This window comes from Tachyglossus aculeatus, chromosome 1 (genome assembly GCF_015852505.1).
Source record: "Tachyglossus aculeatus isolate mTacAcu1 chromosome 1, mTacAcu1.pri, whole genome shotgun sequence".
Taxonomy (NCBI): Eukaryota; Metazoa; Chordata; class Mammalia; order Monotremata; family Tachyglossidae; genus Tachyglossus; species Tachyglossus aculeatus.
Window position 1 is genome coordinate 5,652,014 of NC_052066.1, and position 26,325 is coordinate 5,678,338.

Below are 26,325 nucleotides of genomic sequence, written 5' to 3' on the forward strand. Positions count from 1 at the left end.
CCGTCTCTAGATGTTGCCGACTTGGACTTCCCAAGCGCTTAGTACAGTGCTCTGCACACAGGAAGCGCTCAATAAATACGATTCATTCATTCATTCAATCAATCATATTCATTGAATGAATATTTCTAGACTGTGAGCCCACTGTTGGGTAGGGACCGTCTCTATATGTTGCCAACTTGGACTTCCCAAGCGCTTAGTCCAGTGCTCTGCACACAGTAAGCACTCAATAAATACGATTGATTGATTGAATGAATGAATGAATAATAATTATAATGATGGTATTTGTTAAGCGCTTACTATGTGCCTTAAAGCACCGTTCTAAGCGCTGGGAACCTGATCACCTTGTAACCTCCCCAGCGCTTAGAACAGTGCTTTGCACATAGTAAGCGCTTAATAAATGCCATCATTATTATTATTATTATTAGGCTGTCCCACAGGGGCTCACAGTTTTAATCCCCATTTTACAGATGAGGAAACTGAGGCCCAGAGAATCAATCAATCAATCAATCAATCGTATTTATTGAGCGCTTACTATGTGCAGAGCACTGTACTAAGCGCTTGGGAAGTACAAATTGGCATCACATAGAGACAGTCCCTACCCGATAGTGGGCTCACAGTCTAAAAGGGGGAGACAGAGAACAGAACCAAACATACCAACAAAATAAAATAAGTAGGATAGAAATGTACAAGTAAAATAAATAAATAAATAAATAAACAGAGTAATAAATATGTACAACCATATATACATATATATACATATATACACTTCAATCATATTTATTGAGCGCTTACTGTGTGCAGAGCACTGGACTAAGCGCTTGGGAAGGACAAGTTGGCAACATCTAGAGACGGTCCCTACCCAACAGCGGGTCAGTCCATCACTTCCCTTCCTCTGGGCCTCAGTTCCCTCATCTATCAAATGGGGATGGAGACTGTGAGCCCCACGGGGCACAGGGACTGGGTGCAACCCCATTTGCTTGGATCCGCCCCAGTGCTTAGAACAGTGCCTGGCACGTAATAGAAATAATAATAATTCTGGGCCTCAGTTCCCTCATAATAATAATAATAATAATGATGATGATGGCATTTATTAAACGCTTACTATGTGCAAAGCAATGGGGATGGAAACTGTGAGCCCCCAGGGGGACAGGGACTGGGTGCAACCCCATTTGCTTGGATCCGCCCCAGTGCTTAGGACAGTGCCTGGCACGTAATAGAAATAATAATAATTCTGGGCCTCAGTTCCCTCATAATAATAATAATAATAATAATAATAATAATAATGGCATTTATTAAGCGCTTACTATGTGCAAAGCAATGGGGATGGAAACTGTGAGCCCCACGGGGGACAGGGACTGGGTGCAACCCCATTTGCTTGGATCCGCCCCAGTGCTTAGGACAGTGCCTGGCACGTAATAGAAATAATAATAATTCTGGGCCTCAGTTCCCTCATAATAATAATAATAATGATGATGATGGCATTTATTAAGCACTTACTATGTGCAAAGCAATGGAGATGGAAACTGTGAGCCCCACGGGGGACAGGGACTGGGTCCAACCCAATTTGCTTGTATCCGCCCCAGTGCTTAGTACAGTGCCTGGCATATAATAAAAATAATAATAATATTGATATTTATTAAGCACTTACTATGTGCAACGCAAAGCTCTAATTCTATTTATTCTGACGGTTTTGACACCTGTCCACATGTTTTGTTTTGTTGTCTGTCTCCCCCGTCTAGACTGTGAGCCCGCTCTTGGGTAGGGACCGTCTCTATGTGTTGCCGACTTGTCCTTCCCAAGCGCTTAGTCCAGTGCTCTGCACACAGTAAGCGCTCAATAAATGCGATTGAATGAATTGAATGAATTGAATGAAAGCACTGTTCTCAGCGCTGGGGGTGGGGATACAAGGAGATCAGGTTGTCCCACGGAGGGCTCACGGTCTTCATCCCCATTTTCCAGATGAGGGAACTGAGGCCCAGAGAATCAATCAATCAATCAATCGTATTTATTGAGCGCTTACTGTGTGCAGAGCACTGTACTAAGCGCTTGGGAAGTCCAAGGTGGCAACTTATAGAGACAGTCCCTCCCCAACAGTGGGCTCACAGTCTCAAAGGGGGAGACAGAGAACAAAACCAAACATACTAATAAAATAAATAGAATAGATATTCTGAGCCCTGCTGAGAGCTCACCTCCTCCAGGAGTCCTTCCCAGACTGAGCCCCTTTCTTCCTCTCCCCCTCGTCCCCCCTCCATCCCCCCCATCTTACCTCCTTCCCTTCCCCACAGCACCTGTATAGATGTAGATATGTTTGTACAGATTTATTACTCTATTTATTTATTTATTTATTTATTTTGTACATATCTATCCTATTTATTTTATTTTGTTGGTATGTTTGGTTCTGTTCTCTGTCTCCCCCTTTTAGACTGTGAGCCCACTGTTGGGTAGGGACTGTCTCTATATGTTGCCAGTTTGTACTTCCCAAGCGCTTAGTACAGTGCTCTGCACATAGGAAGCGCTCAATAAATACGATTGATGATGAATAGATATGTACAAGTAAAATAAATAAATAAATAAATAGAGTAATAGAGAAGTGACGTGACTTGCCCAAAGTCACACAGCTGACAATTGGCGGAGCCGGGATTTGAACCCACGACCTCCGACTCCAAAGCCCGGGCTCTTTCCACTGAGCCGCGCTGCTTCTCTAATAACGCTCACGAGAAGCAGCGTGGCCTGCTGGATAAAGCCCGGGCCTGGGAGTTAGAACAACCTGGGTTCTCATCCCGGCTCTGCCACTTGGCTGTGTGACCTTGGGCCAGTCACTTCACTTCTCTGGGCCTCAGTTCCCTCATCTGTAAAATGGGGATGAAGACTGTGAGCCCCACAGGGGACAAACCTGATCACCTTGTATCTCCCTCAGCACTTAGAACAGTGCTTGGCACATCTAAGCGCTTAACAAATACAATTATTATTATTATTATTATTATCGTTATTATCAGATACCACAGTGATTAAGCAGTGTAGCGTAGAGGAAAGAGCCCGGGCTTGGGAGTCAGAGGTCGTGGGTTCTAATCCCGGCTCCTCCACTTGTCAGCTGTGTGACTTTGGGCAAGTCACTTCACTTCCCTGGGCCTCGGTTTCCTCATCTGTCAAATGGGGATGAAGACTGTGAGCCCCCTGTGGGACAACCTGATCACCTTGTATCTCCCTCAGCGCTTAGAACAGTGCTTGGCACATAGTAAGCGCTTAACAAATACCACAATTATTATTATTATCATTATTATCAGATACCACAGTGATCATTATTAAGCAGTGTGGCCTAGAGGAAAGAGCCCGGGCTTGGGAGGCAGAGGTCGTGGGTTCTAATCCCAGCTCCTCCGCTTGTCTGCTGTGTGACTTTGGGCAAGTCACGTCACTTCTCTGGGCCTCAGTTCCCTCATCTGTAAAATGGGGATGAAGACTGTGAGCCCCCCGTGGGACAAACCTGATCACCTTGTATCTCCCTCAGCACTTAAAACAGTGCTTGGCACATAGTAAGCGCTTAACAAATACAACAATTATTATTATTATTATCGTTATTATCAGATACCACAGTGATTAAGCAGTGTAGTGTAGAGGAAAGAGCCCGGGCTTGGGAGTCAGAGGTCGTGGGTTCTAATCCCGGCTCCTCCACTTGCCTGCTGTGTGACTTTGGGCAAGTCACTTCACTTCTCTGGGCCTCAGTTCCCTCATCTGTAAAATGGGGGTGAAGACTGTGAGCCCCACAGGGGACAACCTGATCACCTTGTATCTCCCTCAGCGCTTAGAACAGTGCTTGGCACATAGTAAGCGCTTAACAAATACCACTATTATTATTATTATTATCGTTATTATCAGATACCACAGTGATTAAGCAGTGTAGCGTAGAGGAAAGAGCCCGGGCTCGGGAGTCAGAGGTCGTGGGTTCTAATCCCAGCTCCTCCACTTGCCTGCTGTGTGACTTTGGGCAAGTCACTTCACTTCTCTGGGCCTCGGTTTCCTCATCTGTCAAATGGGGATGAAGACTGTGAGCCCCACAGGGGACAACCTGATCGCCTTGTATCTCCCTCAGCGCTTAGAACAATGCTTGGCACATAGTAAGCGCTTAACAAATACCACAATTATTATTATTATTATCATTATCATTATTATCAGATACCACAGTGATCATTATTAAGCAGTGTGGCCTAGAGGAAAGGGCCCGGGCTTGGGAATCAGAGGTCGTGGGTTCTAATCCCGGCTCCTCCACTTGCCTGCTGTGTGACTTTGGGCAAGTCACGTCACTTCTCTGGGCCTCGGTTTCCTCATCTGCCAAATGGGGATTAAGACTGTGAGCCCCACGTGGGACAACCTGATCACCCTGTATCCTCCCCAGCGCTTAGAACAGTGCTTTGCACAGAGTAAGTGCTTAACAAATACCAATTATTATTATTATTATTATTATTATTATTAAGTAGTGTGGCCTAGAGGAAGGAGCCCGGGCTTGGGAGTCAGGGGTCGTGGGTTCTAATCCCGGCTCCCCCACTTGTCTGCCGTGTGACTTTGGGCAAGTCACTTCACTTCTCTGGGCCTCGGTTTCCTCATCTGCCAAATGGGGATGAAGACTGTGAGCCCCACGAAGGGACTGTCTCTATATGTTGCCAACTTGTACTTCCCAAGCGCTTAGTACAGTGCTCTGCACACAGTAAGTGCTCAATAAATACGATTGATTGATTGATTGATTGACAACCTGATCACCTTGTATCTACCCCAGCGCTTAGGACAGATCTTGGCACATAGTAAGCGCTTAACAAATAACCGTTATTGTTGTTATTATGATGATGATTGCCCCTCCCGCTTCCCGCACAGGTGCCTCTGGTCCTGGGAGGCCGCGCTGGAGAATTCCCGGCCTTGGTGGCGGCTTCGGACCGCCGGCTTTATCTCCTGGAAGTGACCGGGGAAATCCGGTGAGTGTGGGGTGGGGAGGGACCCCGGGGGGCTATGAACCTTCTAGACCTTGAGCCCATTTTTGGGACGGGACCGTCTCTATAGGTTGCCGATTTGTACTTCCCAAGCGCTTAGTACAGTGCTCTGCACGCAGTAAGCACTCAATAATAATAATAATAATAATAATAATGATGGCATTTGTTAAGCGCTTACTACATGCAAAGCACTGTTCTAAGCGCTTGGGGCGATACAAGGTGATCAGGATGTCCCACGGGGGGCTCACAGTCTTCATCCCCATTTTACAGGTGAGGGAACTGAGGCACGGAGAAGTGAAGTGATTTGCCCAAGGTCACACAGCTGACAGTTGGTGGAGCCAGGATTTGAACCCATGACCTCTGGCTCCCAAGCCTGGGCTGTTTCCACTGAGCCTTGCTGCTTCTCTGATTGAATGAATGAATGAATGATTATTATTATTATCCCTGAGCTTAGTAGTAGTAATAATAGTAATAATAATAATGGCATTTATTAAGCACTTACTATGTGCAAAGCAGTGTTCTAAGTGCTGGGGGGGATACAAGGTGATCAGGATGTCCCACGGGGGGCTCACAGTCTTCATCCCCATTTTACAGATGCGGGAACTGAGGTGCGGAGAACTGAAGTAACTTGCCCAAAGTCACACAGCTGACAGTTAGCGGAGCCAGGATTTGAACCCATGACCTCTGGCTCCCAAACCTGGGCTCTTTCCACTGAGCCATGCTGCTTCTCTGATTGAATGAATGAATGAATGATTATTATTATTACCCCTGAGCTTAGTAATAATAATAATAATAACGGCATTTATTAAGCGCTTCCTATGTGCAAAGTCCTGTTCTAAGCGCTGGGGAGGTTACAAGATGATCAGGTTGTCCCACGGCGGGCTCACGGTCTTCATCCCCACTTTCCAGATGAGGTCACTGAGGCCCAGAGAAGTGAAGTGACTTGCCCAAAGTCCCACAGCTGACAAGTGGCGGAGCCGGAATTCGAACCCATGACCTCTGACTCCAAAGCCGGGGCTCTTTCCACTGAGCCACGCTGCTTCTCTGTACAAACATATATATAGATTAGTGCCGCGTCTGGCCCTTAGTAAGCCCTTAATAAATACCATAATCAATCAATCAATCAATCGTATTTATTGAGCGCTTACTGTGTGCAGAGCACTGGACTAAGCGCTTGGGAAGTACAAGTCGGCAACACATAGAGACAGTCCCTACCCAACAGCGGGCTCACAGTCTAGAAATAATTATTATTAATCCCGGCTCCGCCGCTTGTCAGCTGTGTGACTTTGGGCAAGTCACTTCACTTCTCGGGGCCTCAGTTCCCTCATCTGGAAAATGGGGATGAAGACCGTGAGCCCCACGGGGGATAACCTGATCACCTTGTAACCTCCCCAGCGCTTAGAACAGTTATCCACCAAACTAGCTCTCTTCCTCCCTTCAAAGCCCTACTGAGCGCTCACCTCCTCCAGGAGGCCTTCCCACACTCAGCCCCCTTTTTCCTCTCCCCCTCCCCATCCCCTCCGCCCTACCTCCTTCCCCTCCCCACAGCACCTGTATATATATATTTGTACGGATTTATTACTCTATTTTACTTGTCCATATTTACTATTCGATTTATTTTGTTAATGACGCGCATCTAGCTTTACTTCTGTTTATTCTGACGACTTGACAGCCGTCCGCGTGTTTTATTTTGTCGTCCGTCTCCCCCTTCTAGACTGTGAGCCCGTTGTTGGGTAGGGACCGTCTCTATATATTGCCAACTTGGACTTCCCAAGCGCTTAGTACAGTGCTCTGCACATAGTAAGCGCTCAGTAAATACGAATGAATGAATGAATGAATGAACAGCTGTACTTTCCAAGCGCTTAGTCCAGTGCTCTGCACACAGTAAGTGCTCAGTAAATACGATTGAATGAATGAATGAATGAACAGCTGTACTTTCCAAGCGCTTAGTCCAGTGCTCTGCACACAGGAAGCGCTCAGTAAATACGATTGAATGAATGAATGAACAGCTGTACTTTCCAAGCGCTTAGTCCAGTGGTCTGCACACAGTAAGCGCTCAGTAAATACGATTGAATGAATGAATGAATGAATGAACAGTTGTACTTTCCAAGGGCTTAGTCCAGTGCTCTGCACACAGTAAGCGCTCAGTAAATACGATTGAATGAATGAATGAATGAACAGTTGTACTTTCCAAGCGCTTAAGTGCTCTGCACACAGTAAGCGCTCAGTAAATATGATTGAATGAATGAATGAATGAACAGTTGTACTTTCCAAGCGCTTCGTCCAGTGCTCTGCACACAGTAAGCGCTCAGTAAATACGATTGAATGAATGAATGAATGAACAGTTGTACTTTCCAAGCGCTTAGTCCAGTGCTCTGCACACAGGAAGTGCTCAGTAAATATGATTGAATGAATGAATGAATGAACAGTTGTACTTTCCAAGCGCTTAGTCCAGTGCTCTGCACACAGCAAGCGCTCAGTAAATACGATTGAATGAATGAATGAATGAACAGTTGTACTTTCCAAGCGCTTAGTCCAGTGCTCTGCACACAGGAAGCGCTCAGTAAATACGATTGAATGAATGAATGAATGAACAGCTGTACTTTCCAAGCGCTTAGTCCAGTGCTCTGCACACAGTAAGCGCTCAGTAAATACGATTGAATGAATGAATGAATGAACAGCTGTACTTTCCAAGCGCTTAGTCCAGTGCTCTGCACACAGTAAGCGCTCAGTAAATACGATTGAATGAATGAATGAATGAACAGCTGTACTTTCCAAGCGCTTAGTCCAGTGCTCTGCACACAGTAAGCGCTCAGTAAATACGATTGAATGAATGAATGAATGAACAGCTGTACTTTCCAAGCGCTTAGTCCAGTGCTCTGCACACAGTAAGCGCTCAGTAAATACGATTGAATGAATGAATGAACAGCTGTACTTTCCAAGCGCTTAGTCCAGTGGTCTGCACACAGTAAGCGCTCAGTAAATACGATTGAATGAATGAATGAATGAATGAACAGTTGTACTTTCCAAGGGCTTAGTCCAGTGCTCTGCACACAGTAAGCGCTCAGTAAATACGATTGAATGAATGAATGAATGAACAGTTGTACTTTCCAAGCGCTTAAGTGCTCTGCACACAGTAAGCGCTCAGTAAATACGATTGAATGAATGAACAGCTGTACTTTCCAAGCGCTTAGTCCAGTGCTCTGCACACAGGAAGCGCTCAGTAAATACGATTGAATGAATGAATGAATGAATGAACAGTTGTACTTTCCAAGTGCTTAGTCCAGTGCTCTGCACACAGTAAGCGCTCAGTAAATACGATTGAATGAATGAATGAATGAACAGTTGTACTTTCCAAGCGCTTAGTCCAGTGCTCTGCACACAGTAAGCGCTCAGTAAATACGATTGAATGAATGAATGAATGAACAGCTGTACTTTCCAAGCGCTTAGTCCAGTGCTCTGCACACAGGAAGCGCTCAGTAAATACGACTGAATGAATGAATGAATGAACAGCTGTACTTTCCAAGCGCTTAGTCCAGTGCTCTGCACACAGGAAGCGCTCAGTAAATACGATTGAATGAATGAATGAATGAACAGCTGTACTTTCCAAGCGCTTAGTCCAGTGCTCTGCACACAGGAAGCGCTCAGTAAATACGATTGAATGAATGAATGAATGAACAGCTGTACTTTCCAAGCGCTTAGTCCAGTGCTCTGCACACAGGAAGCGCTCAGTAAATACGATTGAATGAATGAATGAATGAGCAGTTGTACTTTCCAAGCGCTTAGTCCAGTGCTCTGCACACAGGAAGCGCTCAGTAAATGCGATTGAATGAATGAATGAATGAACAGTTGTACTTTCCAAGCGCTTAGTCCAGTGCTCTGCACACAGGAAGCGCTCAGTAAATACGACTGAATGAATGAATGAATGAACAGTTGTACTTTCCAAGCGCTTAGTCCAGTGCTCTGCACACAGTAAGCGCTCAGTAAATACGAATGAATGAATGAATGAATGAATGAACAGTTGTACTTTCCAAGCGCTTAGTCCAGTGCTCTGCACACAGTAAGCGCTCAGTAAATACGATTGAATGAATGAATGAATGAACAGTTGTACTTTCCAAGTGCTTAGTCCAGTGCTCTGCACACAGTAAGCGCTCAGTAAATATGATTGGATGAATGAATGAACAGTTGTACTTTCCAAGCGCTTAGTCCAGTGCTCTGCACACAGGAAGCACTCAGTAAATACGATTGAATGAATGAATAGTTGTACTTTCCAAGCGCTTAGTCCAGTGCTCTGCACACAGTAAGCGCTCAGTAAATACGATTGAATGAATGAATGAATGAACAGTTGTACTTTCCAAGCGCTTAGTCCAGTGCTCTGCACACAGGAAGCGCTCAGTAAATACGACTGAATGAATGAATGAATGAACAGCTGTACTTTCCAAGCGCTTAGTCCAGTGCTCTGCACACAGGAAGCGCTCAGTAAATACGATTGAATGAATGAACAGTTGTACTTTCCAAGCTCTTAGTCCAGTGCTCTGCACACAGTAAGCGCTCAGTAAATACGATTGAATGAATGAATGAATGAACAGTGCTTTTCAGATAGTAAGTGCTTAATAAATGCCAACATTATTATTATTATTAGGAGAGGAAAAAGGGGGCTCAGTCTGATTACTTTGTATCCCCCCCCCCCAGCGCTTAGAACAGTGCTTGGCACAAACACCAAAATGATTATCCTTATTGATGATTGTTAGAGAAGCCGCGTGGCTCAGTGGAAAGAGCCCGGGCTTGGGAGTCAGCGGTCATGGGTTCGAATCCCGGCTCTGCCACATGTCCGCTCTGTGACCTTGGGCAAGGCACTTAACTTCTCTGTGCCTCAGTTCCCTCATCTGTCAAATGGGGATGAAGACTGTGAGCCCCCTATGTGAGCCCACCGTTGGGTAGGGACTGTCTCTATATGTTGCCAATTTGTACTTCCCAAGCGCTTAGTCCAGTGCTCTGCACATAGTAAGCGCTCAATAAATACGATTGATGATGATGACAACCTGATCACCTTGTATCCCCCCCAGCGCTTAGAACAGTGCTTGGCACATAGTAAGCGCTTAGCAAATCATCATCATCATCAATCGTATTTATTGAGCGCTTACTAGGTGCAGAGCACTGTACTAAGCGCTTGGGAAGTCCAAATTGGCAACATCTAGAGACAGTCCCTACCCAACAGTGGGCTCACAGTCTACAAGGGGGAGACAGAGAACAAAACCAAACATACTAACAAAATAAAATAAATAGAATAGATATGTACAAATAAAATAAATAAATAAATAAATAGAGTAATAAATATGTACAAACATATGTACATCTATACAGGTGCTGTGGGGAAGGGAAGGAGGTAAGATCATCATCATCATCATCAATCGTATTTATTGAGCGCTTACTATGTGCAGAGCACTGTACTAAGCGCTGGGGAAGTACAAATTGGCAACATATAGAGACAGTCCCTACCCAACAGTGGGCTCACAGTCTAAAAGGGGGAGAGAACCAAACAGACTAACAAAATAAAATAAATAGAATAGATATGTTCTATAGATATCCATATAGATAACCATATAGATATGGTTGTACATATTTATTACTCTATTTATTTATTTATTTATTTAGTTTACTTGTACATTTCTATCCTATTTATTTTATTTTGTTGGTATGTTTGGTTCTGTTCTCTGTCTCCCCCTTTTAGACTGTGAGCCCACCGTTGGGTAGGGACTGTCTCTATGTGTTGCCAATTTGTACTTCCCAAGCGCTTAGTACAGTGCTCTGCACACAGTAAGCGCTCAGTAAATACGATTGATTGATTGATTGATTGATATGTACAAGTAAAATAGAGTAATAAATATGCACAAACATATATACATCTATACAGGTGTTGTGGGGAAGGGAAGGAGGTAAGATGGGGGGGATGGAGAGGGGGAGAGGAAGGAAATGCCATTATTATATTACGTTATCCTTCTCCTTATAGTAAGCGCTTACCAAGTACCGTCCTTTTTGTCGTCCCCTCCCGTCCCCCGGTCTGGGCCGCCGCCGGTCCGGGGTCAGAGGGGAGCCGTCGGGCTGGCTGCGTCCGTGCCGGGCCTTTCCCCCGCAGGACTTGCGTCTGGTGGAACTGGGCCTGGCGGGGCAGAGCGTGAGGCTGTACTGGACGTCGGACGGCGTCGCCGGGCCGGGCTGCGTCCTGCTGACCCGGGATCCCGAAACCTGCCGGACCTTCCTGCGGGAGATGGACGGTGAGGCCCCGGCGGGGCGGCGCGGCCCGGGTTTAGAGCACCGGACTGAGCGGTCGGGAGTGTAGACTATAGCAGAAATGGTAATAATAATAATAATAATAATAATAATAATGATGGTGGCATTTATTAAGCGCTTACTATGTGCAAAGCACTGTTCTAAGCGCTGGGGTTTTAGACTGTGAGCCCACTGTTGGGTAGGGACTGTCTCTCTATGTTGCCAATTTGTACTTCCCAAGTGCTTAGTACAGTGCCCTGCACATAGTAAGCGCTCAATAAATACGACTGATGATGATTGTCTCTTTTATTGAGCACTTACTGTGTTCAGAGCACTGTACTAAGCGCTTGGGAAGTACAAATTGGCAACATATAGAGACAGTCCCTACCCAACAGTGGGCTCACAGTCTAAAAGGGGGAGACAGAGAACAAAACCAAACATACTAACAAAATAAATAGAGTAATAAATACGTACAACATCATCATCTTCAATCGTGTTTATTGAGCGCTTACTATGTGCAGAGCACTGTACTAAGCGCTTCGGAAGTACAAATTGGCAACATCTAGAGACAGTCCCTACCCAACAGTGGGCTCACAGTCTAAAAGGGGGAGACAGAGAACAAAACCAAACATACTAACAAAATAAAATAAATAGAATAGATATGTACAAGTAAAATAAATAAATAAATAGAGTAATAAATCTGTACAAACATATAGACATCTATACAGGTGTTGTGGGGAAGGAAAGGAGGTAAGATGGGGGGATGGAGAGGGGCACGAGGGGGAGAGGAAGGAAGGGGCTCAGTCTGGGAGGGCCTCCTGGAGGAGGTGAGCTCTCAGCAGGGCCAGCAGTGGGCTCACAGTCTAAAAGGGGGAGACAGAGAACAAAACCAAACATGCTAACAAAATAAAATAAATAGAATAGATATGTACAAGTAAAATAAATCAATAAATAGAGTAATAAATATGTACAAACATATATACATCTATACAGGTGCTGTGGGGAAGGGAAGGAGGTAAGATGCGGGGGATGGAGAGGGGGACGAGGGGGAGAGGAAGGATATGTTCCTATATGTTGCCAACTTGTACTTCCCAAGCGCTTAGTACAGTGCTCTGCATACAGTAAGCGCTCAATAAATACGATTGATTGATTGATTGGGGTGGTTCGAAATTGTAGATGCAATCCTTGTCCACAATAATAATGACGGCGTTTATTAAGTGCTTACTATGTGCAAAGCACTGTTCGAAGCGCTGGGGTGGTTTGAAATTGTAGACGCAATCCTCATCCGCAATAATAACGGTGGCGTTTATTAAGCGCTTACTATGTGCAAAGCACTGTTCGAAGCGCTGGGGTGGTTTGAAATTATAGACGCAATCCTCGTCCACAATAATAACGATGGCGTTTATTAAGCGCTTACTATGTGCAGAGCACTGTTCGAAGCGCTGGGGTGGTTTGAAATTGTAGACGCACTCCTCGTCCACAATAATAATGATGGCGTTTATTAAGTACTTACTATGTGCAAAGCACTGTTCTAAGCGCTGGGGAGGTTACAAGGTGATCAAGTTGTCCCACGGCGGGGCTCACAGTCTTCATCCCCATTTTACAGATGAGGGAACTGAGGCACAGAGAAGTGAAGTGACTTGCCCAAAGTCACCCAGCTGACAAGTGGCAGAGATGGGATTTCATTCATTCATTCATTCAATCGTATTGATTGAGCGCTTATTGTGTGCAGAGAACTATACTAAGCGCTTGGGAAGTACAAGTTGGCAACATATAGACAGTCCCTACCCAACAGCGGGCTCACAGTCTAGAAGGGGGAGACAGACAACAAAACAAAACATTAACAAAATAAAATGAATAGAATAGGATTTGAACCCATGACCTCTGACTCCAAAACCCGGGCTCTTTCCACTGAGCCATGCTGCTTCTAAGTGACTTAGAAGTCCGTGAGCCTCACGTGGCACAACCTGATCACCTTGTATCCTCCCCCCAGCGCTTAGAACAGTGCTTGGCACATAGTAAGCGCTTAACAAATGTTGTCATTATTATTGTTACAGTGCTCAGCCCACAGTAGGCGGTCAATCAGTGCTATTAATATTGATCGGCTTGATGGGACAGGCTGGGGAGATGCTTAGAACAGCTCTGGGCACATAGTAAGCACTTAACAACTACGATTATCGTTATGGAATGACAGCGGATGGAGGCTGGGGCCGGAGCTGGGGTGGGGCAAAGTGCCCCTGGGGTGGGGTGGTCTCGGGGGGCTCCCTGGAGGGGGCGGGGAGAGGGGCCGCGCGCCCGCTGACTCCCGTCGGCCCCTGGGTCCTCGGGCCCAGATCTGTTGCAGGTGCAGGCCTCGGGCCGCAAGGGCCCCGTCACCCCGGTCACCGTGGAAACGATGACCCCGCAACACCGTCTCTGGTGAGTGGGTGGGCTCTGGGATGGGGCTGTGGGGTCGGGGGGGAGGGACTCATTCCCTCCACCAGCTGTCTATCTGCCTGGCCATCCATCTATCTACCCATCCATCCATCCATCTATCAATCTATCTATCCATTTACCCATCTTATCCATCCATCCGTGTGTCTATCTGTTCATCATCTTTCTATCCATCCATCAACCCACCTATCTATCCATCCATCTATCCATCTATTTACCCATCTTATCCATCCATCCATATGCCTATCTGTTCATCTTTCTCCATCTATCTGTCTATCCATCCATCCATCAATCTATCTATCCATCTATCTATCCTTCCATCTGTCCGTCTATTTACCCATCTTATCCATCCATCCATATATCTATCCATTCATCGTCTTCTCCATCTATCTATCCATCCATCAATCTATCTATCCATCCTTCCATCTATCTACCCATCTTATCCATCCATCCATATACCTATCTGTTCAACTTTCTCCATCTATCTGTCTATCCATCCATCCATCAATCTATCTATCCATCTATCTATCCTTCCATCTGTCCATCTATTCACCCATCTTATCCATCCATATATCTATTCGTTCATCATTTCTCCATCTATCAATCAATCAATCAATCAATCAATCAATCGCATTTATTGAGCGCTTCCTTTGTGCAGAGCACTGTACTAAGCGCTTGGGAAGTACAAATTGGCAACACATAGAGACAGTCCCTACCCAACAGTGGGCTCACAGTCTAAAAGGGGGAGACAGAGAACAGAACCAAACATACCAACAAAATAAAATAAATAGGATAGAAATGTACAAGTAAAATGAATAAATAAATAAATAGAGTAATAAATATGTACAACCATATATACATATATACAGGTGCTGTGGGGAAGGGAAGGAGGTAAGATGGGGGGATGGAGAGGAGGACGAGGGGGAGAGGAAGGAAGGGGCTCAGTCTGGGAAGGCCTCCTGGAGGAGGTGAGCTCTCAGCAGGGCCTTGAAGGGAGGAAGAGAGCTAGCTTGGCAGAGGGGCAGAGGGAGGGCATTCCAGGCCCGGGGGAAGACGTGGGCTGGGGGTCGACGGTGGGACAGGCAAGAACGAGGTACAGTGAGGAGAACGAGGTACAGTGAGGAGAACGAGGTACAGTGAGGGGCAGGTCCAAAGAGGGTGGGGGGGGACAGGTCCAGAGTGGGCAGGGGGGGCAGGTACAGAGTGGGTGGGGGGGGCAGGTCCAGAGTGGGAGGGGGGAAGGTCCAGAGTGGACGGGGGGGAAGGTCCTGAGTGGGAGGGGGGGAATCTACCTATCCATCAATCTATCTATCCATCTATCTATCTATCCTTCCATCTGTCCATCTATTTACCCATCTTATCCATCCATATATCTATTTGTTCATCATCTTTCTCCATCTACCTACCCATCCATCAATCTGTCTATCCATCTATCTATCCTTCCATCTATCTACCCATCTTATCCATCCATCCATATACCTATCCGTTCATCATCTTTCTCCATCTTTCTATCCATCTATCCTTCCATCTATCCATCTATTTATCCATGTTATCCATCCATCCATGTACCTATTCGTTCATTATCTTTCTCCATCTATCAATCCATCCATTTACCCATCTTATCCATCCATCCATCCATATATCTATCAATTCATCGTCTTTCTCCATCTATCTTCTATCTATCCATCTATCTATCCTTCCATCTATCTACCGATCTTATCCATCCATCCATATACCTATCCGTTCATCATCTTTCTCCATCTATCTATCTATCCATCTATCTATCCTTCCATCTATCCATCTATTTATCCGTCTTATCCATCCATCCATGTACCTATCCAGTCATCATCTTTCTCCATCTATCTATCCATCCATCTGTCTATCCTTCCATCTATCCATCTATTTACCCATCTTATCCATCCATCCATATACCTATCCATTCATCATCTTTCTCCATCTATCTATCCATCCATCAGTCTATCCATCTATCTTTCCTTCCATCTATCCATCTATTTACCCATCTTATCCATCCATCCATATACCTATTCGTTCATTATCTTTCTCCATCTGTCTATCCATCCGTCAGTCTATCTATCCATCTATCCTTCCATCTATCCATTTACCCATCTTATCCATCCATCCATATACCTATCCGTTCATCATTTTTCTCCATCTGTCTATCAATCCATCAATCTGTCTGTCCATCTATCCATCCTTCCATCTATCCATCTATTTAGCCATCTTATCCATCCATCCATATGTCTATCTATCCATTCATCATCTTTCTATCCATCCAGCCATCTAGCTAGCTATCCATCCAAAATAATAATAATCATGATGGCCTTTGTTAAGCGCTCACTATGTGCAAAGCACTGTTCTAAGCGCTGCGGGGGGATACAAGGTGATCAGGTTGTCCTCTGTGGGGCTCACAGTCCTCATCCCCATTTTACAGATGAGGGAACTGAGGCTCAGAGAAGTGAAGTGACTTGCCCAAGGTCACCCAGCAGACATGTGGCGGAGCTGGGATTAGAACCCATGACCTTTGACTCCCAAGCCTGGGCTCCTTCCACTGAGCCATGCTGCTTCTATCCATGCATCTATCCATCTACCTACCCATCACTGTCCATTCATTCATTCATTCAATCGTATTTCTTGAGCGCTGTACTAAGCGCTTGGGAAGTGCAAGTTAGCAACATATAGAGACGGTCCCTACCCAACAGCGGGCTCACGGTCTAGAAGGCGGAGACAGGCAACAAAACAAAACATATTAACAAAATAAAATAAATAGAATAGGAAATATGCACAAGTAAAATGGAGTAATAAATATGTCCAAACACATATACAGGTGCTGTGGGGAGGGGAAGGAGGTAAGATGGGGGGGAGGGGGAGGGGGGGGGAGGAAGGAGGGGGCTCAGTCTGGGAAGGCCTCCTGGAGGAGGTGAGCTCTCAGTAGGGCTTTGAATGCTCCCATAATAATAATAATAATGGTATTTATTAAGCGCTTACTATGTGCAGTTCTAAGCGCTGGGGAGGTTACAAGGTGATCAGGTTGTCCCACGTGGGGCTCACAGTCTTAATCCTCATTTTCCAGATGAGGTAACTGAGGCCCAGAGAAGTTAAGGGACTTGCCCAAAGTCACACAGCTGACAAGTGGCGGGAGTTTCATTTGACAGAAGTACGAATACCTAAAGCTGTGCTGACCCAACACAGAGGTCAATCAATCAGTCAGTCGTATTTATTGAGCGCTTACTGTGTGCAGAGTTGGGTTTCAAACCAACTGTTCTGTGGCTGTAGACGCTAAAATCTAAGCTAGTTTGAGAATGTGCCGTTAGCCAGCTGGCCACCTGTTCAGTGATGGTCTCCTGCTCAATGTGGGGCAGCCTCCCATCTTTTCCCCTCTCCCCCTTCCCCACAATCCCCTAACCTTGGCTATTCTCATCATCAGTCGTATTTATTGAGCGCTTACCATGTGCAGAGCACTGTACTAAGCGCTTGGGAAGTCCAAGTTGGCAACATAGAGAAACGGTCATAACCCAACAGCGGGCTCACAGTCTAAAAGGGGGAGACAGAGAACAAAACCAAACATACTAACAAAATAAAATAAATAGAATAGATATGTACCAGTAAAATAGAGTAATAAATATGTACAACATCATCATCTTCAATCGTGTTTATTGAGCGCTTACTATGTGCAGAGCACTGTACTAAGCGCTTGGGAAGTACAAATTGGCAACATCTAGAGACAGTCCCTACCCAACAGTGGGCTCACAGTCTAAAAGGGGGAGACAGAGAACAAAACCAAACATACTAACAAAAGAACAGTGCTTGGCACATAGTAAGTGCTTAACAAATACCATCGTTAATATTATTGTCCTCTCCCAAGCGCTCTGCACACAGTAAGCGCTCAATAAATACGATTGAACGAATGAGTGTATGAATGAATGTCTCTGTCCTCCTTTCTCTCTTTGCCCGGCTCCTTTTCCCGCTCCGCAGGCCCCTTCTGGACCCTGATTCGAGACCCGAAGACCCCCGCTTCTTCTACGTGCTGGCGTTCCTGATGGAAGGTAAGTCGGGCAGTCGTATTTGTTGAGCGCTCCTTCCTTGTCAGTCGTGTTCATTGAGCGCTTCCTTCCTTGTCAATCGTGTTCACTGAGCACTTACCGTGTGCAGACCCCTGGACTAAGTGCTTGGAAAGTCCAAATCGGCAACATCATCATCATCATCAATCGTATTTATTGAGCGCTTACTATGTGCAGAGCACTGGACTAAGCACTTGGGAAGTCCAAGTCGGCAACAGATAGAGACGGTCCCGACCCAACAGCGGGCTCACAGTCTAGAAGGGGGCGCTTACTATGTGCAGAGCACTGGACTAAGCGCTTGGAAAGCCCGGCGAGACCGTCCCGATCCGAGGTCGCCGTCTAGAAGGGGGAGGCCAAGCGCTCAGTCCAGTGCCGTGCACACGGTAAACGCGCCTCGTACAGACAAGAGTTACTTCATCATCATCATCAATCGTATTTATTGAGCGCTTACTGTGTGCAGAGCACTGTACTAAGCGCTTGGGAAGTACAAATTGGCAACATCTAGAGACAGTCCCTGCCCACCAGTGGGCTCACAGTCTAAAAGGGGGAGACAGAGAACAAAACCAAACATACTAACAAAATAAAATAAATAGTTACTTGCTATAGGCCTTCCAACCTTGCTGTACAAGCGGGATTTACTTAATAATAATAATAATAATGATGATGGCATTTGTTAAGCGCTTACTGTGTGCAAAGCACTGTTCTAAGCGCTGGGGAGGTTACAGTGGGATCAAGTTGTCCCACGTGGGGCTGACAGTCTTAATCCTCATTTTACAGATGAGGTCACTGAGGCTCAGAGAAGTGAAGTGACTTGCCGAAGGTCACACAGCAGACATGTGGCAGAGCCGGGATTCGAACCCATGGCCTCTGACTCCAAAGCCCGGGCTCTTTCCACTGAGCCACACTGCTTACTTGTTATCGGCCCTACGACCTTGCATAGATGGGTGTTACTTGTTACGGGCCTTGAAGACAGCAAGCGCTTAGTCCAGTGCTCTGCACACAGTAAGCGCTCAATAAATACGATGGATTGATTGATTCTGTCGTTGAGCCTCGGATAAAATACAAAAAGGAGTTGCTCTCGGCCCGCACGAAATGGAGGGTTACTGTCGGTATTCTTTCATTCAGTCGTATTTATTGAGCGCTTACTGTGTGCAGAGCACTGGACTAAGCGCTTGGGAAGTCCAACATATAGAGACGGTCCCTACCCAAAAACGGGCTCACAGTCTAGAAGGGGGAGACGGACGACAAAACAAAGCATGGAGACAGGTGATGCACAAGATGGAGTCAGTCACGCCAAGTCCGCCGGCGGACAACAAGGGTTACTGTCGGTATGCACAAGATGGAGTCATTCATTCATTCAGTCGTATTTATTGAGCGCTTACTGTGTGCAGAGCACTGGACTAAGCGCTTGGGAAGTACAAGTTGGCAACAGATAGAGACGGTCCCTACCCGACAATGGGCTCACAGTCTAGAAGGGGGAGACGGACAACGAAACAAAACATGTAGACAGGTGATGCACAAGATGGAGTCAGTCACGCCAAGTCTGCCGGTGGATGATGATGGGATTTGTTAAGCGCTTACTATGTGCAAAGCACTGTTCTAAGCGCAGGGGAGGTCACAAGGCAATCAGGTTGTCCCTCTGGGGACTCACAGTCTTAATCCCCATTTTACAGATGAGGTAACTGAGGCCCAGAGAAGTGAAGTGACTTGCCCAAAGTCACACAGCTGACAATTAGCAGAGCCGGGATTTGAACCCATGACCTCTGACTCCAAAGCCCGGGCTCTTTTCCACTGAGCCATGCTGCTTCTCTTAGTCCAGTGGATAACAAGGGTTACTGTCAGTAGACACAAGAGAAGCAGTGTGGCTCAGTGGAAATTTGCCGGGCTTTGGAGTCAGAGGTCATGGGTTCAAATCCCGGCTCCGCCAACTGTCAGCTGTGTGACTTTGGGCAAGTCACTTGACTTCTCTGGGCCTCAGTTCCCTCATCAGTAAAAAGGTGATGAAGACTGTGAGCCCCCACCATAGGATGACCTGATCTCCTTGTAGCCTCCCCAGCGCTTAGAATAATAATAATTATAATAATGATGGTTGTTAAGCGCTTACTATATGCAAAGCACTGTTCTAAGCGCTGGGGAGGATACAAGGTAATCACGTTGTCCCAAGTAGGGCTCTCAGTCTTAATCCCCATTTTACAGATGAGGTAACTGAGGTGCAGAGAAGTGAAGTGACTTTCCCGAAGTGACTTTCCCAAAGTCACACAGCTGACAAGTGGCGGAGCTGGGATTTGAACCCATGACCTCTGACTCCAAAGCCCAGGCTCTTTTAGACTGTGAGCCCACTGTTGGGTAGGGACTGTCTCTATATGTTGCCAACTTGTACTTCCCAAGGGCTTAGTACAGTGCTCTGCACACAGTAAGCGCTCAATAAATATGATTGATTGATTGATTGATTGATTTCCAATGAGCCACACTGCTTCTCTGAACAGAACAGTGCTTTGCACATAGTAAGCGCTTAATAAATGCCATAAAAAAAAAAACAAGATGGAGTCATTCAGGCCAAGTCCGCCAGCGGACAACGGAATGAATGAACGTAACAAGATGGAGCCAGTCATGCCAAGTCCGCCGGCGGACAACGGAATAAATCAGCAATCGTATTTATTGAGCGCTTACTGTGTGCAGAGCACTGTACTAAGCGCTTGGGAAGTCCTAGTTGGCAACACATAGAGACGGTCCCTACCCAACAGTGGGCTCACAGTCTAAAAGACTGAATGAATAAACGTAACGAGATGGAGTCAGTCACGCCAAGTCCGCCGGCGGACAACGGAATGAATCATCAATCGTATTTATTGAGCGCTTACTGTGTGCAGAGCACTGTACTAAGCGCTTGGGAAGTCCAAGCTGGCGACACATAGAGACAGTCCCTACCCAACAGTGGGCTCACAGTCTGAAAGACTGAATGAGTGAACGTAACAAGATGGAGTCAGTCACGCCAAGTCCGCCGGCGGACAACGGAATGAATCATCAATCGTATTTATTGAGCGCTTACTGTGTGCAGAGCACTGTACTAAGCGCTTGGGAAGTCCAAGTTGGCAACACATAGAGACGGTCCCTACCCAACAGTGGGCTCACAGTCTAAAAGACTGAATTAATGAACGTAACGAGATGGAGTCAGTCACGCCAAGTCCGCCGGCGGACAACGGAACGAATGAACGTAACAAGATGGAGTCAGTCACGCCAAGTCCTCCGGCGGACAATGGAATGAATCATCAATCGTATTTATTGAGCGCTTACTGTGTGCAGAGCACTGTACTAAGCGCTTGGGAAGTCCAAGTTGGCGACACATAGAGACGGTCCCTACCCAACAGTGGGCTCACAGTCTAAAAGACTGAATGGATGAACGTAACAAGATGGAGTCAGTCACACCAAGTCCGCCGGCGGACAACGGAATGAATCATCAATCGTATTTATTGAGCACTTACTGTGTGCAGAGCACTGTACTAAGCGCTTGGGAAGTCCAAGTTGGCGACACATAGAGACAGTCCCTACCCAACAGTGGGCTCACAGTCTAAAAGACTGAACGATTGAACGTAACAAGATGGAGTCAGTCACGCCAAGTCCGCCGGCGGACAACGGAACGAATGAACGTAACAAGATGGAGTCAGTCACGCCAAGTCCGCCGGCGGACAACGGAATGAATCATCAATCGTATTTATTGAGCGCTTACTGTGTGCAGAGCACTGTACTAAGCGCTTGGGAAGTCCAAGTTGGCGACACATAGAGACAGTCCCTACCCAACAGTGGGCTCACATCATCATCATCATCAATCGTATTTATTGAGTGCTTACTATGTGCAGAGCACTGTACTAAGCGCTTGGGAAGTACAAATTGGCAACATATAGAGACAGTCCCTACCCAGCAGTGGGCTCACAGTCTATAAAAAATGAATGAACGTAACAAGATGGAGTCAGTCACGCCAAGTCCGCCGGCGGACAACGGAATGAATGAACCGAACGAGTAGACGGGCGTTGACTTTTAGACTGTGAGCCCACTGTTGGGTAGGGACTGTCTCTATCCAAGCGCTTAGTAGAGTGCTCTGCACACGGTAAGCGCTCAGTAAATACAATTGATGATGATGATGATGATGACTTTCGTCCCCTCTCCCCGGCCCGGTCCGGTCAGGCCGGACCCCGCGGCCAGTGTCGGTGCTCATCACACCCACCGCCCTGTACCTGCTGGACGAGGACCACCAGCGGCCGGCGGCCGGGGGGGAGTCGGCGGGCGTGCGGGTGAGGGAGCGGCAGCCCATCAGCAGCCTCAGCTCGGTGGTCCTCTCCCGCTGCGCCCCCCGGGACGTCCGGTTGGTGTTCTACGATGAGGTGAGGAGGCGGCCGGGAAAGAGAGCGGTAACCATCGGCGGGGCGCTTGGGAGGCGCTCACTACGCCCCCAGCTCTGTTCGAGGCACCGGGCCTGGAATCAATCAATCAATCAATCAATCAATCGTATTTATTGAGCGCTTACTATGGGCAGAGCACTGGACTAAGCGCTTGGGAAGTACAAATTGGCCACATATAGAGACGGTCCCTACCCAACAGTGGGCTCACAGTCTAAAAGGGGGAGACAAGGGAACAAAACCAAACATACTAGCAAAATAAAATAAATAGAAATGCCCCCAATCCCTCTGCCCCTCCGCCAAGCTCGCTCTCTTCCTCCCTTCAAGGCCCTTCTGAGAGCTCACCTCCTCCAGGAGGCCTTCCCAGACTGAGCCTCCTCCTTCCTCTCCCCCTCGTCCCCCTCTCCATCCCCCCCGTCTTACCTCCTTCCCTTCCCCACAGCGCCTGTATAGATGGATATATGTTTGTACAGATTTATTACTCTATTTTACTTGTACATATCTATTCTATTTATTTTATTTTGTTAGTATGTTTGGTTTTGTTCTCTGTCTCCCCCTTTTAGACTGTGAGCCCACTGTTGGGTAGGGACTGTCTCTATATGTTGCCAATTTGTACTTCCCAAGCGCTTAGTACAGTGCTCTGCACACAGTAAGCACTCAATGAATACGATTGACGATGATGATGATGATTTATTGTATTGTGTTAGTATGTTTGGTTTTGTTCTCTGTCTCCCCCTTTTAGACTGTGAGCCCACTGTTGGGTAGGGACCGTCTCTATATGTTGCCAACTTGTACTTCCCAAGCGCTTAGTACAGTGCTCTGCACACAGTAAGCGCTCAATAAATACGATTGATGATGATGATGATGATTTATTTTATTGTGTTAGTATGTTTGGTTTTGTTCTCTGTCTCCCCCTTTTAGACTGTGAGCCCACTGTTGGGTGGGGACTGTCTCTATATGTTGCCAACTTGTACTTCCCAAGTGCTTAGTACAGTGCTCTGCACACAGTAAGCGCTCAATAAATATGATTGATGATGATGATGATGAGAAGCAGAGTGGCAAGAGCCCGGCCTTGAGCGTCGGAGGTCGTGGGTTCTAATCCCGGCTCCCCCCGCTTGTCTGCTGGGCGGCCTGGGGCGAGGCGCTTCGCTTCCCTGGGCCTCGGTGACCTCATCTGGAAAACGGGGATAATAATAATAGCATTTATAATAATAATAATAATAATAATGGCATTTATTAAGCGCTTACAATGTGCAAAGCACTGTTCTGAGCGCTGGGGAGGTTACAAGGTGATCAGGTTGTCCCACAGGGGGCTCACGAAAATGGGGATAATAATAATAGCATTTATAATAATAATAATAATAATAATGATAATGGCATTTATTAAGCGCTTACAATGTGCAAAGCACGGTTCTAAGCGCTGGAGAGGTTACAAGGTGATCAGGTTGTCCCACAGGGGCTCACGGTCTTAATCCCCATTTTACAGATTAAAATTACAGATTACATTTACAGACTTAATTTACAGATTAAAATTTTACAGATGAAAATTAAGCACTTATTATGTGCAAAGCACTGTTCTAAGCGCTGGGGAGGTTACAAGGTGATCAGGTTGTCCCACCGGGGGCTCACAGTCTTAATCCCCATTTTACAGATTAAAATTACAGATTACATTTACAGATTTAATTTACAGATTAAAATTTTACAGATGAAAATTAAGCACTTATTATGTGCAAAGCACTGTTCTAAGCGCCGGGGAGGTTACAAGGTGATCAGGTTGTCCCACCGGGGGCTCACAGTCTTAATCCCCATTTTACAGATTAAAATTACAGATTACATTTACAGATTTAATTCACAGATTATAATTTTACAGATGAAAATTAAGCGCTTACTATGTGCCAAGCACTGTTCTACGCGCTGGAGAGGTTGCAAGGTGATCAGGTTGTCCCACGGGGGCTCACAGTCTTAATCCCCATTTTACAGATTAAAATTCCAATTAAAATTACAGATTACATTAACAGTTTTAATTTACAGATTATAAAACTTTACAGATTAAAATTAAGCACTTACTATGTGCCAAGCACTGTTCTAAGCGCTGGAGAGGTTACAAGGTGATCAGGTTGTCCTACAGGAGGCCACGGTCTTAATCCCCATTTTACAAATTAAAGTTACAATTAAAATTACAGATTACATTTACAGATTTAGTTTACAGATTAAAATTTTGCAGATTAAAATTAAGCGCTTACTATGTGCCAAGCACTGTTCTAAAGCGCTGGAGAGGTTCCAAGGTGACCAGGTTGTCCCACGGGGGGCTCCCAGGCTTCATCCCCATTTTCCAGATTAAAATTACAATTAAAATTGCAGATTACATTTACAGATTGAAATTACAGATTAAAATATTACAGATTAAAATTAAGCGCTTACTGGGTACAAAGCACTGTTCTAAGCGCTGGGGAGGTTACAAGATGATCAGGTTGTCCCACGGGGGGCTCACAGCCTTAATCCCCATTTTACAGATTAAAATTACAATTAAAATTACAGATTACACTTACAGATTTAATTTACACATTAAAATTAAGTGCTTACTATGTGCAAAGCACTGTTCTAAGCGCTGGGGAGGATACAAGGTGATCAGGTTGTCCCACGGGCGGGCTCCCAGGCTTCATCCCCATTTTCCAGATGAGGTCACTGAGGCCCAGAGAAGTGAAGTGACTTGCCCAAAATCCCACAGCCGACGATTGGTGGAGCCGGGATTTGAACCCATGACCTCTGACTCCAAAGCCCAGGCTCTTTCTTTCATTCATTCATTCATTCATTCATTCATTCATTCAATCGTATTTATTGAGCGCTTACTGTGTGCAGAGCACTGTACTATCAATCAGTCGTATTTATCGAGCGCTTACTGTGTGCAGAGCACTGTACTATCAATCAGTCGTATTTATTGAGCGCTTACTGTGTGCAGAGCACTGTACTAAGCGCTTGGGAAGGCCAAGTTGGCAACATCTAGAGACGTTCCCTACCCAACAGCGGGCTCACAGTCTAGAAGGAAGGGCTCTTCCACTGAGCCACGCTGTTTCTCTTAAGTGCTTACTATGTGCAAGGCACTGCTCTGAGCGCTGGAATCACAATCATTGATGATGATGATGGCATTTATTAAGCACTTACTATGTGCAAAGCACTGTTCTAAGCGCTGAACACTGTTCTAAGCTAATTATCGGGCTTGGGGGGCGGCCCGGGCGATTCGGGAGGCAGGGACGGCCGGACCTCCTTCCCTTCCCCACAGCGCCTGTATATCTGTATATATGTTTGTACTTATTTATTACTCTATTTATTTTATTGTACATATCTATTCTATTTATTTTATTTTGTTAATATGTTTGGTTTCGTTGTCCGTCTCCCCCTTTTAGACTGTGAGCCCACTGTTGGGTAGGGACCGTCTCTCTATGTTGCCTACTTGGACTTCCCAAGCGCTTAGTGCAGTGCTCTACACACAGTAAGCGCTCGATAAATACGATTGATTGATTGATTGTTGGGTAGGGACCGTCTCTATATGTGGCCAACTTGGACTTCCCAAGCGCTTAGTCCAGTGCTCTGCACACGGTAAGCGCTCGATAAATACGATTGATTGATTGATTAATTGATTGATTGACGACGGGACGATCCGGTGAGGGCTGACCACTTGTCCACCCCGACCAGGTCATCCGGGCGGAGAACTTCTGGGCCCTGCGAGTGGGAAATCCGGAGCTGCTGTCCGAGCTTTTAGCCTGGATCCGCGGCCCCTGGGAAGAGCTCTTCTCCATCAGCCTGCGGACCCTCACCCGAGATGCCCCTGACCCGACCCCTGACCCCTGACCCCTGACCCCACCTGGGACCCGAAGCCATTTGGGACCCTCCGGGGAGCGGAGGTGGCATCGTTTCCTCAGGACTCAATAAATCCTTGTTTTTTGTGTGCTTCTCTGGGCTTCGTCTGACTGTAGGAGCTGGGGGAAGGAGGGTTCTGAGAGGGACCTGGGTTCGAATTCTGACTCTGCCACGTCTGCTGGGAGGCGTTGGGCAATCGTCATCGTCATCATCAATCGTATTTATTGAGCGCTTACTGTGTGCAGATCACTGTACTAAGTGCTTGGGAAGTACAAGTTGGCACTTCATTCCTTAATAATAATAATAATAATAATAGTG

General features: G+C 46.2%; 1 protein-coding gene across 6 annotated transcripts in view; it reads left to right on the forward strand.

The window, feature by feature from the left end:
* Positions 1-26,101, forward strand: part of LOC119930478 (serine/threonine kinase 11 interacting protein) — a 112,578-nt gene extending 86,477 nt beyond the window's left edge. For 4 of the 6 annotated variants that reach the window (XM_038748804.1, XM_038748833.1, XM_038748823.1 and 1 more), the window contains 6 exons: positions 4,864-4,961; positions 11,064-11,251; positions 13,580-13,664; positions 17,673-17,743; positions 21,938-22,134; positions 25,843-26,101. In XM_038748804.1, coding sequence (XP_038604732.1) covers positions 4,864-4,961; positions 11,064-11,251; positions 13,580-13,664; positions 17,673-17,743; positions 21,938-22,134; positions 25,843-25,998 — 795 coding nt within the window. In that variant the 3' untranslated portion in view covers positions 25,999-26,101. The remainder of the gene's footprint in view (positions 1-4,863; positions 4,962-11,063; positions 11,252-13,579; positions 13,665-17,672; positions 17,744-21,937; positions 22,135-25,842) is intronic. The other 2 variants (XM_038748842.1, XM_038748853.1) reach the window with 2 other exon arrangements.
* The last annotated feature ends 224 nt before the right edge of the window (positions 26,102-26,325 follow it).